Source organism: Sciurus carolinensis, chromosome 9 (assembly GCF_902686445.1).
Source record: "Sciurus carolinensis chromosome 9, mSciCar1.2, whole genome shotgun sequence".
Lineage (NCBI taxonomy): Eukaryota > Metazoa > Chordata > Mammalia > Rodentia > Sciuridae > Sciurus > Sciurus carolinensis.
Window position 1 is genome coordinate 15,488,840 of NC_062221.1, and position 17,010 is coordinate 15,505,849.

The 17,010-nt window shown below is 45.7% G+C and overlaps 1 protein-coding gene across 6 annotated transcripts in view; it reads right to left on the reverse strand.

The window, feature by feature from the left end:
- Zbtb38 (zinc finger and BTB domain containing 38) overlaps nucleotides 1–17,010 on the reverse strand; it is a 97,705-nt gene that overhangs the window by 15,365 nt on the left and 65,330 nt on the right. For 3 of the 6 annotated variants that reach the window (XR_007110199.1, XR_007110198.1, XR_007110195.1), the window contains exon 6: nucleotides 3,840–4,018. The exons of 2 other annotated variants lie outside the window; for them this stretch is intronic. Coding sequence is in view for 1 of the 4 variants with exons in the window: in XM_047564115.1 (XP_047420071.1) it covers nucleotides 10,803–14,384 (3,582 nt within the window). In the remaining 3 variants the exon portion in view is untranslated. Of the gene's footprint in view, nucleotides 1–3,839; nucleotides 4,019–10,694; nucleotides 14,385–17,010 lie in introns of those variants that run through there. One more of the 6 variants, XM_047564115.1, reaches the window with a different exon arrangement.

The window sequence follows — 17,010 nt, forward strand, 5'->3', positions numbered from 1 at the left end:
AACAACAGTTTCGTGAACGTGATCAGCTCGTGCTTGCCATATAGTCCTATGGGACTCGCCTCCGTGACCCCCACCCTTGCTGACCTTTAAGCTGATTGGTTCCCGCCTAGCCTTCACCCTACATAAAAGCTGTGTGACTTCCTCAATAAACAGTTCCTGCTGTGACTGGTCTCCCTGACGTATCTGATTGTCCTCCGCCCGGAGGGCTGGGGCGGGCAGTCAGTCAGCCCGCCCTACCTTTCCCGGTCTGGCCTTGTTGGGGAGTGCTCCCTTCCCTTGCCGCTGGTCGAGAAGAGCAAGGGGGCTAAAGGCCCCGACACCTCCCCCTAACCCTGCCACCACAACTCCCCTTCCAGAAGAGCCTCTTCCCATTAGGGTGACCAGTCACGCTGGTTTGCTAAGGGGGCGTGTGGGGGCACTTCCTTGAGGACTCACATTTGGACAGCGCCATGCTTGTGCTGGGGACATGGCACTGAAGGAGTCAGCTCTGGGCTTAGCCTGGCGGAGCTGCTGTCTGACAGCTGAGGCTGTCAAACATGGATTTTGCTAGGGAGAGGTGGTGAGGGCCTGGGCAAAGGCCCACAGGTCTGGGGGGCGGCCTCACACAACAGGAGCAGGACAGAGGCCTTCGGAAGGGGTTTCTGCATTAGGAACTGAGGAACGACCCTGTGTGCCGATAGAGATGGGGTAGGAACGGACATTGCAGTCTGGCCAGGAGCTTGTACAGAGACAGTGTGGTGGACGCCAGCATTCTGGGGAGTGGTGGCAGCTACCCCCCAGCCTCACTCCCAAAATTTGCAGGCCTGGGGTCAAGCACACAAATGGAGGCCGAATATCATGTGTCTCAATATTTTAAAGTTCTCCAGCAGGCCAAGAGCTCTTAATTACATGCTCTTAATTTATTCTCCTACACTGTACACGCACGGTCTCTGGTTCTCAGGGTTTGGGGGAGAAAGCAGCCACTCCCAAGATGAGTCAGCTTCGTTCCAGCAACATGCCACTGCTCCATGAGGTGACTCACCTTGTGGAGGCAGCCATGTCATTTCCTTGTCCCTTCATTAGAGGTGCCGGGAGGTGCATAACACATCGGAAGGCCCAGACATTCAGTCCATTATCCTGTACAGGAGGGGGCACTGAAGGAACTTGAAAATTCTTCCCGAGGCTGGTCTACGCCCTACATTCTAACTCTCTCCTCCAAGTCTTAGGCTTCCCCATATCTGACCCTTTTGAGTTGCTGACTACAAGTTCCATATTTTAAATATTTATGAGAAACACACACACACACACACACACACACACACACACACACATATTTCCATTCCTTTCTGATTTGATAGACAAAAGCAAAAGTAAGAAGTCTTCCATTTGCCTTGAGCCACGAGACCTATATTTTACCCCCCACATAAATGGAATTTCTTTCCAGTCATAATATTTTTAGCATTTCTTTTTCTCTCAGATGCTGAGAGGGAGCTCCAGAACGCTCTGGTTTTGCTCCTGGGCCCCCGATCACTGTAGCTCAGCGATGAGGAACTGTGTCACGGGCTCCAGGACCTTCTGTGCTCCTAGCTCTGGCGCTAGCTCTCTGGGATTAGCGCTCTCTCTTCACATACCAGCTGTACCACCTTGGGTAAGTTATTTAACTTCCGTGTCTTGACTCCCTCTCGGGGGTTATCCTTGCAGAAGCTCATCTCTAAATGCCGCCATCAGTTCCTTCCCTTCCTGGATGCACCTGCCCACCCCTCTCCTCCCTTGAATCTGGGATGGACTCTGACGGCTTTGCTGCCAGCCTGGGAAGCCTTTCGGCAACTCCAGCCCCACCACCATCTGACTAGAACCACGCAAGAGGCCCTGCTCAGCTGGTCCTAGTCCAACCACAGAACCTTGTGAGATGATAATAAGTGGGTGTTTTAAGTCACTCAGTTTTAGGGCACAGTACCACAAAATATAGCTGCAATAAACACGGATGGCAACGGTCACCATGCCTTCCTCACAAGCTGGATGTGAGGATTCAATGAGTTAAAATTCATTAGACACTTAGAATAGCGCTGGCAATGCTGTGTTGTCAGCTGTTCGTCACTGTGACCAAAATACCTGAGAAGAACCGTTTAGAGGAGGGCTCGTTCTGTGGTTCTGGTGAGGGAACCAGGGCTGCTTCACCACTGAGCTACACCCCTGGCTCTTCATGTATTTTATTTTGAGACAGGGTCCTGCTAAATTGCTCGGCTGACCTCAAACTTACAACGCTCCTGCCTCAGCCTCCTGGTAGCAGGACTTCTGGGCATGTGCCACCGTGCCCACCAAGGAAAGGTTTATCAAGGATCACGGTTTCAGAGGTTCAGCTACCGTCAGTGGCTCCAAGGCGGAAGCATCATGGCAGAAGGCTCGACCCATGGCAGCCGGCAAGTAGAGAAAGGGAGAGACAGGAAGGGGTGGGGGACGGATTCAGTCCCGGAGGCTGTGCCCACAGGGACCTACTTCCGCCAGCCATGCCACGGTCTGCCTGCATTTACCACTCAGTAGTCCATTCAAATTATCAACCCATCAAATGGATTAATCCACTGATGATGTCACAGCCCTTGTGATCCGATCATTTCCTAAGGCTCCACCTCTGAACCTCGTCATTTTGGGGACCATGCTTTCAACACGCGAGCTTTGGCGGGGGTGGGGGTCACTTCAGATCCAAACCAGAGCAAATGCCAACTGCCCTACAGAATATGTTGAATAAAGAAATGAGCGACCTAGGACTCTGAGAGCATTAGAATCTCAAGCTAATAAAATTTATTTTGAGGAAAGAACCATCTTGGTCACTCAGTTCTGAGATACCTTAGTCAATGTGGATCAGCTGCTGAAATTGAAAAGAGTGTCCTGGAGACCAAGAGGCTCAGAGTTGGTCTGTTGTCTGAGCCTGGGCAAGTCCCTAACTCTGCTAGGCCTCAGTGTCCACAGCTCCCAAATTAAGATGATAATCATTGCCACGATGACAGATCTACAGGAAGGACACTTGGGAAAATAGTCGCGAGGAGCTCTGAAGCTCATAGATTCTTCAGGTTTACTGAGACACCTCATCCTGACCCTTCCATTTGTGTCTCTCTGTCAGACATTGATCTGTGCTTCTGTTGGTTGTGGTGACGCATGCCTGCAATCCCAGCAGCTCCAGAGGCCCAGGCAGGAGGATCACCAGTTTCAAGTCAGCCTCAGCAACTTAGCAAGGCCCTAAGCAACTCAGTGAGACCCCATCTTTAGAGAAATATAAAATATAAAAAAGGGCTAGGGATGTGGCTCAGTGGTTAAGCACCCTAGATGCAATCCCTGGCACCCCCCCTAAAAAACCCAAACCAAACCAAACAAAAACAACAATAAAAAACAACCCTCCCCAAACTGCATCTTTAAATTAAACCCAGCTTCCACAGTCCTGTGGCAACTGATCTCTCAACGACGTTCTCCACTCCCCTGCCTCCTCATCCATGGTTCCATCCGCCATGTTTCTCAGACCACAGTTTCCGCTCACAGCTGCCTTTCTCTATATTTCTTCTCCCTTTATAGCTAAGCTTCTGGAAGCAGGAGTTCTTACTTGCTGTCTCCACCCTCTCCCCTCCATCTACTCCCCGCTGCACCACCACACTGGACCTACCCTGGCCAAGATCACCACTGAGTCACCAGAGCAGGCTCACACCAGCTCTCACGAGCCAATTGGGGGTACCTCTTCCCATCACCACGTGCAGTGCTGTCCTGTCGGTTCCTTAAAATCATCCTCAGTGGGGAAGTTGACAAGACAAATTGGCCACTGCTACAAACCAGGGCTTCCCTTCTCACCTAAGAGTTGGTTGTTGAATACTTACCAGCACAGCACTGCCAATGGCCTGCTGGGTGCCAAAAGCGCTCTCCAGTCTTTCCTGACCGAGACGCTTGGTCACTCTGAGTGGCTCTCCCTCTCTGGCTTCTCTGCTGCCACAGTCTCACGTGCAGGTTTTTAGGTCACTTGTCTTTCACATAGTGGCATTATCTGCGATTCTGGCTTCTTCCTCAAATAAATGCAAAGGGGACATCTTGCATTCCCATAGTTTCAATGATTCTAAAACCAAAAGATGACCCTTGATCCCTTCCCAGGCTTCCCTGCCCGTATCCAATCCACCATCAAGTCCTGCGGATTCAATCTCCTGCATCGCTCTCAAATCCTCTCCTTCCTCTCCATCTTTACTACCACCACATCGTTCAAGCCACTGTCCTCTCCCGCCTGGACCACTGCTTTCTTTCAGTGCCTTCCTCCCTTCCTTCCTCTCTTTCCTTGCTGGGAAAGGAACGCAGGACACATGCTGCTCAAGTGCTTACTCCTGAGCTCCATGTCCAGGCTCAGTGGCTTTCCGTCGCTGGTCCCGTGCAGACCAGACCCTCAGCATGACCTGGAAGGCCGTGTGCCATGGCTCCTGCCCTCCAGTCTGATTTTAAATTCGTGTCTCCTGCATCCCGGCCATGACTGGCCTCCTACCCACGGTGTTCTCCAGAAGCAGACCTCGGCGTGTGCCATTCCCTGTACCTAGAAACCCTGCTCCTTCCCAACTCTTATTTATCTTTCGGATCTCAGCTCAAAAGTCCCTTGGGGATGGTTTTCCTTGAGCTTCCAGACTAGGTCACTCCCCTCTCAGATGTTCTTATAGCACCATGTGGCTCTTCTTCGTAGCCCTTAGGTGATTATAACTACTTAGCTTTTTGTGTTCTCCTCCCGATCACAAGCTCCAGGGACTATTTGTTTTGCCCCCCTGTTGTATACCCAGTGCCTAACTCAAGTATGTTTTGAATGAATGAAACACATCTTTCAAATCCATATCTCAAATCAATCCCCTCTTCTGAATTTCAGTGCCATGTATCTAATTGTCTGCTGGTAACTCCATCCTTCCTGTTGCTCCCCAACTTGGAGTCACCCTTGATTCCTCTCTCTTTTTTTAACCCCCTGGTACCTAAATCACCAGCAAAGCCTATCAAATCTGTCTTCAAAATACATCTAAGGGCCGGAGAGAGAGCTCAGTCGATAGAGTGCTTGCCTTGCAAGTACAAGGCCCTGGGTTCGATCCCCAACACCACAAAAACAAAAACAAAGTATATCTAATGTCTTAGCAAGATGCTCTGTGCTTCCTCGTGGAAGACTGTTAACAACTGGAAAGTTGATTTGCTACTGCAGACACCATGAACAACCTGATTTCCTTAAAACTAAATTGTGAAGAGGAAAAAAAATAGACAGAGGATAAGCAATAGATTAAAAGAGAGACATACCATCTGATAATTGCACTGTGGGACCTTGGTTGGATTCTGATTCAAGTTGTTAAGAAGTTTTAACTGATGGGATTTGATGATATCAAGGAATGATTAATTTTTTGAAGTGTGATTACAGTATAGTTAGGTTTAAAATGCTTATTTTTGGCCAAGTGCAGTGGTACCCACCTGTAACATTAGCAGCTTGGGAGACTGAGGCAGGAGGAGGACAAGTTCAAGGCCAGCCTCAGCAACTTAGCCAGGTCCTAAGCAACTTAGCAAGACCCTGTCTCTAAATACAATATAAAAGGGGCTGGGGATGAGGCTCAGTGGTTAAGTGCCCCTGGGTTCAATCCCTGGTACAGACACACACACACACAAAGCTTACTTTTTTAGAGTAAGCATAATGACATGAATGACGAATGGTATGATGTCCAGGGCCTGCTTCTGAGTAATACAGCAGAGGGGGAAGTAGGTGAGGCACAGATAAGAGTGGCCTGAACTACAGATGGCTGAAGTACCATGGCTGCACTGGAATCTGCCAAACATCCATTTTTGCACAACTGTATTTTCCCGCATTAAAATATGAAAATTATCTCTAAAAATTATCTTACTCTTTCCCGTTCCCACTCTTGTCCAAACCACAGCCTCCCCTCTGACCTCCCTGCCTCCATCCCGGCCTTGCCCTGCAAACTGCTAACTACACTGCTGCACCAGAGTGAGCTCCTCAAACACATCAGGTCCTCCCTCTGCCCGTGAGTCCTCAGGCGGCTTCTCACCTGGCTTAGACAGCGTGGAACCTCTCTCTGACCTGTCTCCTGCCACTCAGCCCCTCACTGGCTCCCCAAGTGCCTCTGTGCTATCAGGATAGAAGTTCAAACCCTCCTGTGAGCCTGTAAGTCTCCAGTGATGTGACCTCTGCCTATCTCTCCAGGGTCCCAACCCAAACCTCAAGCTTTGGGGACAGCCTCCCTTCTTCTAATTACTCCAGCTTGGATCTGGCCCCTCTGGTGAAGGCCCAGCTCAATACCACTCCTCCAGCTCAGGGCTCTGCTTCATAAACATCTACTGCTTCCTCAATTGTTCACTGGACTGAAGTTCCTTGAACACTCGAGCTACCTCTGTATCTCGGTAGCCACAGCCTTGATAAAATGCCCAACACTCAACATTAAGCACATTTTGAATCAATGGATTTAAATTCTACACAAATGAACATTGTTGTATTTTTAAAATCTGTGACCAAATGTTTCTTATAACCAGAGGACAACATTTACTCCTATAATTACTCAGAAATCACAAACTTTATATTTATTGAAAAAGCAATTTTGATTTCCCAGGAAAACATCAAAACAAATAGATGTTTTGAGGGTCAAAGATGAAATAATAAAGATAACAATACTTCTGTTATGATCGGTTCTTCCATCCATTGTCCAAATTTTGACTGTGCAGTTTTAAAAATTGCACACCAAGACATTTGCTTACTGACCGTCTTGTTTGAAGAATCAGGGTCAGAGGGGGCAAACTACAAAGGGGTGCTTCTGTCTCCGGAAGATCAGTTAATAGATGGAGGAGATCTGGGGAGGGAAAAGGTACAGACTTCTCAGATGTGGATGAAATTGAAATAGAAGAACTGTTGCCTCTGCAGAGAAACATGGGGACAGGAAGCAGAGACGCATTGGCCAATGGGGGAAGAGCAAAGGACCACAGCAGGAAAGAACAGAACTGAACTAATTAAAAAATAGGTACAAACAGCATTGCCTGGCATGATTTATTTTTACGCTTTTAATTCTGGTACTTTTCTCAACTGTTACAAGTTCTTTCAATATTAAATCTGTTGTCTCGGTAGGTAATGAAGTTAGTTTTAGCAGATAACAGTTATCAAAGTTTTGGTGAGTCTGGTTTGTCTCGTCCTTTAAATACAAAATTGATGCTATGGCCAGTTATTGGTAAGCCAGAAATTTGAATTATTTTTCCCTGTGTGGTTAATGGATTGTGCTGCCTGAGCCACCGACACAGGCTATTAGACATTTGTGACTAATTGTATGCATTTGCAAGACGATTAGCTAAGGTCGGGAACATGGTTTGTGACAATGGAACAGAGTTCTTCCTTCATGTGAAAAATTACTAGCTTATAATTGCATTATATTATAATTTCACTCCATAGTCGTAAAAAGAAAAACAGTGTAAAAACTCTTAAAAACTGGCTTTATAAAACCAGGTAATATCCCTATAAAGAGAAGCCTGAGTCGGGTGACACGGAGCTTAGCGCTGCCTGCTTCAGCTTGCTGCCGGGCGGCGGCTGTACGACCCGCCATGCCTAAGGCCGCTCTGCCTTGTCACGGCTGGTCCCTCGTGCTCCATTCCATTTATAGTTAGCATTTTGCTCTAAGATGTGGAGAGGTAACAAACACAGGAGCTCTGGAGTCAGGAAGACCCGGGTTGGAGTCCCGGCTCTGTCTGGCTGTGGGACCTTCTCCATGTCACTATTAAATGATGAGGAGGGCTACTTCAGGGTGGGGTTGTTCATGGGAGCCCAGGTAAAGACATTTGCAGAATACCTCCACGACAGCCTTTCACTCTCTGAGTATGAGGTCAGGCCTATTCAAAACACTCCATTATCAGAAGACTTCGATGTCTCTTATTCTGCTTTTTCTTTAAATGTCATAATCCACTGGAGACCTAAGGATGTAAATAGGGACCAAGAAATGTAAACAAGCACAGCCACAGAAATATATTGAATGAATAATCTGTGAGATAAAGCCGTGACTCACACAGAAGAAACAGCTGCACAAAAGGATTAACATTGAAACATTTAAAGAGACTTAACGTAGGAATAAGCTATTTTAATCAAGCAAAAACAAATTTATATTCATTATTTCTAAAAATAAAATTAGACTTTTCCAACCCTTAACATCTGCATTTAATAATATCTTCTAACCAAAATACAGATGCTAAAACAGCAAATTACAATATATCTTGTACAGCATACAGTATGTTCACTGTTTACACTTACTTAAATTCTAGTTGGTCTTTATGTACTCAAAGCATACTTAAACATCACTCATAATAAAGTTTTCACAATTAACAAAAAATGTGACAAGGTTGTCTTAAAACGGCTCTGCTATAAATTGCATAGAATATACAGAATTACAAAGTCAAGTATTTTTTTATCAAAATATACACCCCTCCCTGAAACTAACACAAGCTATCAACATTTTAAACGAATAGTACAATTATAGAAAATATTTGCAAAATTATTTTTTCATGTATAAATATTCTGCCATATTTACTTTGGTCTAGAATTATCAGCATACGAGTCCACTTAAAAAATATCCACATGAGGGCTTCACTACATGTAATCATTTTATATTTATAGTTTTAAATCAAAATAACTAAAATACATAATTTATTGACTCATAATCCTAACTCAGATAAGACAAATCAGTGGATCACAGGGTTGCTTTTTCAGTATTCTAATTATCAATCTGAAAGTGATTTTCATAAGCCCTTTGTGACTATCTCCTTAACAAAACCCAAACGGATGGTGTAGGTATACATATATACAACATACAAAATAAAGTTGAGTTCGCTTGCAATTTCCCATTTTCCTCTACTATATAATACTGCATGTAAGTGAAAGTAGATGAACAAAAGATAAATGCAGATACAATATTGGGGTTACTTAACAGCAAACTACTACGGTATAAAAAGGTCAACTTTAATCATGTCCTTTTCTGGGTGTTGAAATGTTTTCTCGCCCACAAAAATCCATACTAAGCCTTCTTCGTGGACACATCACACTTGTCAAGAGAAACTGGAGTCCTCTGAGCTACTTCTTCTTCATGGTGATAACCTTCCAACCTCAGATCACCTTGGGTTTCCATCTGTCAATCCAATGGACATGGATGGCTGCTGGTTACCCTTGAACTCGGTTCTGAATTCTGCTCCCTCTGGTGATCAAAAGGGAAGGAATGTATTCTTTCTCCCTCTATTCTGGCAGTTTTAAAAGTAAGAATCGTTAAGTTTCAGCTTTCCAAAACCTAGTCCACATGACAGAATATCCTGTAGCGCAACCGGATTTTTGAGGGCAATGCTCACGAGCCGGGCCGGGTCAGTGTAAAAGAACGGTAAAGAACCTAGGTGGGCTGTTAGCAAGGGACCGAGGTGTCTGCAGGTAGGAACATAAAGCTTCTGGATTTGGGGATAGATTTCTGAGTGATATAATTAAGGGGCAGAACTCTATATTCCACCTCCCCAACCCTCAAAAACAAAGCTCCTGTTTGGGGTGAGGAAGGCCTATCACTTCCTCTTGCCCGCTCAAGTCATTAATGGGCCTGGAGGTGGGCTACTGTCCTTCCATCTTATACTAGGATGGACTTGTGGGCTGCATGATCTCCAAGAAGGCTAGTAATCACAGGGGCGAGGTTGTCACTTTCCCTAGCACGTGTATGCCTTGTACTAAATCTCCTGGACACTCCTTTTTGTGGAATGGGAAATGCCAGGTTTACTTGCACCCTTGTCTGTCTGGAACAGATCCCCACATCCACGGCCATGGCCTTGTGACGGCTGGAAGACTGCAGAGTTTCAGAAGAATTTGACCCTCTCTCATTCTCTGAGATGAGGCCATTGCAAAGTAAGGTATGGCACAGGTAATCACAGGTAAATTCTGGGAAGGCTTTCCCCCACAGATAAGGCATGACCTATGTTCTCTGTGACTTGAGTAGACCAGTTCTAGTAACAGCTCAGCCATACTTCCAGGGAACCGCACAGCATTCCGTCTAAAAGCGTGCGCATGCTCTTAAGTCAGTTCTACTCATTTCACACCAATTCTCATTATTGGCAGCTCTATTGCTTGTCAGAATTCTCTGCAGGGGATATGGACAGTTCAAAGTTCTTGTGATTCATAAATGTATTTTACAAGGTCTATTTGCAGAAGTCGTTCTAGATAATGTATGAATGTCCTACTGTAGGTTCCTCATTACACACGTTTTCAGTTATATTGTTAAGTGTTTCATATCTACCCATTAATTTAAACACATTTGAAGAGTGCAGAAGCTGGGTGGGAATAAATACTGTCAGAGCTCACTTATCATTTCACATATTTTGAAGATGCCATCTTCATATCTGACCCTTATTTTCTCCAGTGATTAAAGACAGTTCAGTAGCCAGCTCTTATTAGCATTTACTATTAAGTTTTAAATTAGGCTAAAATTAAACTCCTCTTTCACTGGTAGAAATACCACAGCTAAGAACTTCATTAACTTTCACAAGATACTTGGGATGTTGGAGGATTCAGCTATTTTATTTTTGTGCACTTTATGAAGTTAATGCTAAAACTCAAAGTAGATGTTAGGATCCTTTTTTCTGGAGTTTTCACAAATGAGATTTTTTTTTTTTTTTTTTTTTTTTTTTTTTACATTTCACTCCTTCATGACTGTTATTATGTGAACAAAAACAAAATTCTAAACAAAAAAACAAAACAAAAAAACTAAACTTAAAAAAAAAAAAAATCCCCACCAACTTATCTTTCCGAAGATTTTTCTAACTACTGCCACTCAGAGGACATTTTCAACAATGGTTTGTGCGTGATCCTTTTGATCACAGTCTTCTGAATCCATGAGATGTCGATTCTCCGAGGGATTTGAGTTTTCCTGGCTCACGTCCCCCGTTTTCTCCTGCTGACTTGGGTTTTTGAATAAGTGTTTCTTTTGGTGCATCCCGAGAGCAGCAGCTGTCTTGCAAATTTTGGGGCACTGGAAGCAAGCAAAGCCTTTCCCATCATGCTCTCGGATATGCCTCTGCTCATGATTCCTTTTTGTGGAGAGATACAAAAAACTCTGGAAGCAGAACTGACAGCGGTAACGCTTTTCGCCGGTGTGGATTCTCTCGTGGATTTTGAGGGTCTCATTCAAGGTGAACGCCTTGTTGCAATACTGACAGATGAACTCCTTCACGCCCAGGTGGATGCGTTCGTGTTTCTGTAAGTTCCCTTGCACTGAAAAGCAGCGTCCACAGGTCTTGCACTGGTACGGCTTCTCCCCAGTGTGGCATCTCATGTGCATTTTGAGCGTGGAAGGGCTCTGGAACTGCTTGGCACACAGCTCGCAGACATAAGGCTTGGAGGTGAGATGCCGGTGGGGCCTTCCGTGGCTTCCGGCCCCGGAGGCTTTGTCTCCATCGCAGAGTTCACACTGCAGCTTGGGCATCTCTTTGTTGTCTTCTTCCTCAAAGGCCTTGTCTGGAGGCGACTTCCCCACAGCACAGTCCAGTTCTGCTGGGAATTTACACCTATTGCTCGGGCTCCTGCTGCCCCGCTCTTTCTTCCAGTTGACCTTCCTCATTTTTCTCAACTGTCTGGATTTCTTTTTGGGCTTGTAGTTGTAGTAAGGGCGCCACGGCTTGTCAGTGGAATCCTGGTCGCTTGCGTCATCGAACACCTCATTCATCTCCACACACTCGGACTGGCAAAGCCCCAGGGGGCTCTCTCTGTGGGTCTCCAGGTCACTCTCTTGCGGCAACGCCTCCTCCTGCATTTCATACTTAGGTCTTCTCCCTCTTTTGTAAAATAATTTAGATCCTAGGATATGCCTTTTCACAATGGCTTCATTCCCAATTTTCACTGTTATTTGGCAAAGTGGGGCCACGTTGCTATTTGTGGAGGTTCCCGGCAGAGCAGGTTTTGCAATGTAGGTTTCAATTTTACTGGTTTCTTCAAGGTTTGTGGTTTTGCTCAAGGACCCTCCAGGATCGGCTGCATATTTTGATTCCTCCGCTATCTCTCCCCTGTTATGCGGAATAGTTTTCTTTTTCTCCTTAATGCTTTTGGGTCTGCTTGCAGATCTGCCCACTTTATCCATCTCAGGCTTGCTGTCATCTTTCAGGGGCTGGTTGGCAGCTGGCTCTCCAGGGGCTCTGTGGTTGCTGCTGGTCATGGCAGCGACGGCATTACTGTGCATTATCACTGATGAAAACTGGCTACTATGCACGATGACCGAGGGTGCCGGGCCACTGTAGCTGATCACAGAGGCTGGGTTCTCACCGCCATTGCTCAAAGATGAAACAGGTAGTTCCCCTCCCTGGGGGTCAGAACTGACCGCATTCTCAGTGGACGAGACTGATACCTCAGTTGAATAGAAGTTATTGTCAAGATCGATTTTCAACGTCTCCTCTCCCCATTTGGTGCCCTGCGCGTTTTGTGCGTTGGCAGAAGTGGGCGTGTCCCGACACGCGGATGTTTCCAAAGGGACGGCGGGACTGTTGGTCAAGGCGTTCACGTTCTCTTGGAAATTCAGTGTAGACAACTCAGAGCTGCGTGGATTCTGAACAACATAGGCGCCAGGCGCGGACTCATTCATCTGACCGTTTTCTCGCGCATTTTCATAGGAAGAATTTCGGTAGCTCTTATAAGGAGCTCTCTTGCACTTCATAGGCAGGAGCCTATAAAGCTTATACGGATAGACAGTAGGCTTCAAGCCCCCATTGGCTGTTTTTTTGTTGATGGAAAGTCTATGATCTATGGCATGGAAAGACTTCTGATGGTTTTTAAGGATATAGTAAGTCATAAAAGTTTCAAGACAGAAAATGCACTGATACCGCCTTTCCCCGGTGTGCCAGATTTCGTGTCTTGTCCTGTACTCTGCCAATGCAAAGACTTTGTTGCAGTAATGGCAAGGGTATGTTCTTCTCCACGAGTGGACGTTTGCGTGTCTTCGGAGGCTGGATAAAGTCACATAACTACGTTTGCACACGACACAACTGTAGAGCATTTGCCCATTAACAAATTTAACCATGTGGTCCGTGTCTGGCAAGGTACTGCCAGGACTGGAAAATTCACCAACCCTGTTTTCAGATAGTAATGGTTCTGGACCAGTGAAGGAACCTCCATTCTGTCCAATGGTGGGATAATTTTCTAAGAAGCGCTGGTTTTCTCCAGGGACAGGCATGTGGCTTGACCTCATACAGATCTGTTCGTGCCGATCCAGTCTGTTCAGGGTGGTGAACTGTTTGTTGCAATACTTGCACACTAAAGGCTCCTGGGTTGGCTTGTGCAGCTGCATGTGGGCACTGAGCAGAGCGCTGCTGTCGAAGGATTTGGAACAACAGCTGCAATTGTAGACCAGCGGAGGGACCTCTGCTGCTGCTGGTGGCCCAGGAACAGCCGAAGACTGATTTTCATCTTCCCTGGAAAAATGGACGTCGCCTTCGTTGCTGGGAGATTTGGAATGGGGGAGGACCGCGGCGGGCTGGGGACTTCTTTCCTGGGTAGCCTCTGGGGCGGTCACAGGCGGGGGTGGTATATTTTCTGAGGTTGAGTCAGAATCCTGGGGTATGGAGGTCTTTGGCTTCCGGCAGGTTTTCGGCTTTGCGGCAGGAGCCTCACAATTGTCCTTACCTGCTTGGGCAGGTGAGCTGCTCTCCTGCTCGCGCGCAGGCTGGCTCCGGTAGGCCTCGGTGATGGACGAGACGGCGTACGAGTGCTCGGCCAGCGTGCGGACCGGCTCTGCCTCCTGGCAGACGTCGGTCCTCTCCAGGCCAAGGCTGGCCGTCCGCATGGAGTCGGAGACTTTTTTAAAACTGGCCCTCAAGTCCAGCGGAGAAAACATGTTATTACTATTTTCTGTCTCGATGATGGAAAACGCATTCGTGATCCTTGGCCCGTTAGCGAGGGCTGGCTCTTCGTGCCTTTTCTCATTTTTCTCTTCTTTGACCACTCCCTTTTCAGTAATGCAGAACACATAGGGACCTGGGGAATTCGAGAAGTTGCGGTCAGTCAGATCTTCCAGGAACGATATTCCCAGTTTTTTCCCCGCAGCCGCAAGATCGGTGACCGTTTCCTGTCTCTTGACGACGACTGTGGAGCTGTAGATATAATTAAGTATTTCTGTGAACACTTCAGCTTTGAGATCATCCAGCTCCAGGACATGGCTGGAAATGCAGATTGTGTGGCTCCAAAAGATGTTTTTGAAATAAAGGCTTGAAGCGGCCAGGACATTGCTGTGGGCTTTGAACTTGGTATCTTCCACAATGATGGTGACATCACATAAAATGCCCCGGATACGCTGCTCATTTAAGATGGAGAGCACCGTGTCACTGTGAAAGTCATCCTTGAGGTCCCTGGAAAGGGACATGACTGTCATCTGAAACAAGAGGGGACAAATGGTCAGAGCCCCTTCCACAAGTGGCTTCTTTATTTCTAGATGCTTCACAACTTCTGAGAAAACCTTTTTTTTAGGTATGAAAATTCAGGTTTTTTTTTTTTTTTTTAAATCTCATTCCGACTTGAAGTCAACATTAGAGCTAATCTTTCTCTCGCCCCAGCCTGTTTCTCATACCATTGCTAATAGTTATCATGATTGGAAATCCTCCCAGAATGCTCTTCCTCCTTCCCCCTCCAAAGTTGTAACCGGGTATGTGAGTCCAAATTTGTGTGCAGGGCGGGTATTGTTTGTTTTTCCAAATGCTAAGGGTCTCGTTACCACTCAAGCATGTTGCACTGATACCCTGGAGCTGGGCAGTGTCACAATCCTGCCACGGGCCTCCCACCTGTTCTCAAAGACGACCCTGATGACCTGATCCAGACATAATATATAAAGCAGGAAAATAGCAATATAAAAAGAGTTTTCCCTAAGCAAGTGGTTTCTATCTGTACGTGAGGGTACTGCCTGCCCAGAGAACCAGCAAGAACCGAAGGAGCCATTCTAAGGTGTGGCTCTGACCACCGTCTGCACTGTCTGTGCGATGGCAGACCACCAGGGTCACCTACCCCTCTGTACCAGAGGCCCTGGTGCGTTCCTAATCTGATTTCCCCCTCATTATAGCCAAAGTAGACTACAAAAAGAACTCCGAGTTACAGAAGAGAAACAAAAGAGACCAATCACAAAACCAGGAAAAGTATATTCCTAAGTCTATGGTCATATGCCTCCTGGCAGATTCCTAAATCAGAACAATTTAAAGGCACAGTGGCTCTTGTTCTCTGGGGATCCTGTTGTTATCTTCCTTTATGTTTATTCCTTGTATGTCACACCTGTGTACACACACACACTCTCTCTCTCTCTGTCTCTCTCTCAGGGTGGGGTGGGGATGGGTGTTGTTATTCTTTATCTAGATCCTACACTGTGAGCTGGCATGGTCAGAGCCTACTAAGTGACATTCTAGTGAGGGATGACCAAAGTGGCAGCTTTCACATTTACCCAAGAAAGAAACACGGTACACAGCGACCTGAAATGAAAGTAATGCCCTGGCTACATGAGGTACCTTGTTCTGTTCTAGTACCGTTCATTAAAAAACAGGCTAATAGCAACTCGCTATTTTCCCTATCTACTGTTAGATCATCTCTGCAATTAAAAATTTTAAAAAAGCCTCTGTCTGTGGGGCATATTGACCAGTCATCCCTCTAGTCTCTCTCTGTGCCACCCCGGATGTGTCGTTTCCAGAAAGCCACAAAGTTTGATGATCTCTCAACCACCAGTGTCTTCTTAGCACTGGAATATAGCATTTAGCTCACTGCATTTATTCGGTTGGAAAGACCAGGTGGCCACACAAAGAATCTCTTTACCATTTTGTAAAGTGGTTATTATAAGCTGGGCCAATTATATTATTTAGCATTCTTTATACAAACATCATTTGACAAATTCAGCCACAGGAAAAAGGTACCTTCCTACCAACAAATTCTTCAGTTCAGATAATGAGAACAATATATGCACCACAGACAAGGAAGCTTAGAGCTAACTTTCGTCATCAATTGTAGCCATTCTTAGGGTTCTGGTGTGACTACTGTCTCACTTCCTTTATTTAACAATCGTTCTTCTCTTGTTTCCCCTGTGTTTAATTGAACTTTTCCGTGAGTCTTTTCTAGAAGTGTGGGGATTGTTTCTACAAATAAAAATGAAATTCAATGAAATGAAATATCTATGGCTTCCCCTGTATCCTGCAGGGAGAAAGGGTCTCCCTGAACAGACTCAGGAGTTTGTCCTTCATGCAGTTACAGGGCAAAAATGATCTGTGCTGATGTTTCTTTTGCCTTCCTTATGTCTCTGCTCTGGGCCAGCAGAATCTGCTTTCTCCATTGATTCAGTTATTCTCATCCTGTTTGGCTTCTTATTTCAATTCTTTATCCAGTCTGCCTGGAAAGTCTCAGGTCTGATAAAATGCATGCTCTATGAATCAAAAAGGTGGCTTCTATATTGGCTTAGATCTATCTGATGTCATCTATTTTATCTTTATAATTCAAAACTGCTTCTTCTAAAACACTCTGCAGTGTTTTAAATTCCCATGAGGCTCTACTTCCATCCGGGTAGCAGAGTCATCCCTCAGTATCGTGGGGGATTGGTTCCAAGACCCTCTGCAGATACTGAGATCCACAGATGCTCAAATCCTTTATAAAAAAAAAAATGGCATTAGTATTTGCATATAACTTATGCACACATTCCTATATACTTTCAATCATCTCTAAATTACTTGCAACTAATAAAATGTGAATGTTATATAAATAGTTACTATAGTATATTGTCTAGGGAATAATGGCAAGAAAAAAATCTGCATATGTTCAGCACAGGCATAATTATTTACCCAAATATTTTAAGCTCTGGTTAGTTGAATCCATGGGTGTGAAACCTACAGATATGGAGGGCCTACTGTGCAGTCTTTTGATCAGGTCAATAAATATTGGTGGTATCTTGGCTCAGGTTTATTATACACAAAGACTTCCAACAGCTTGGGGGGCTGAGGCAGGAGGATTGTGAGTTCAAAGCCAGCCTTAGCAAC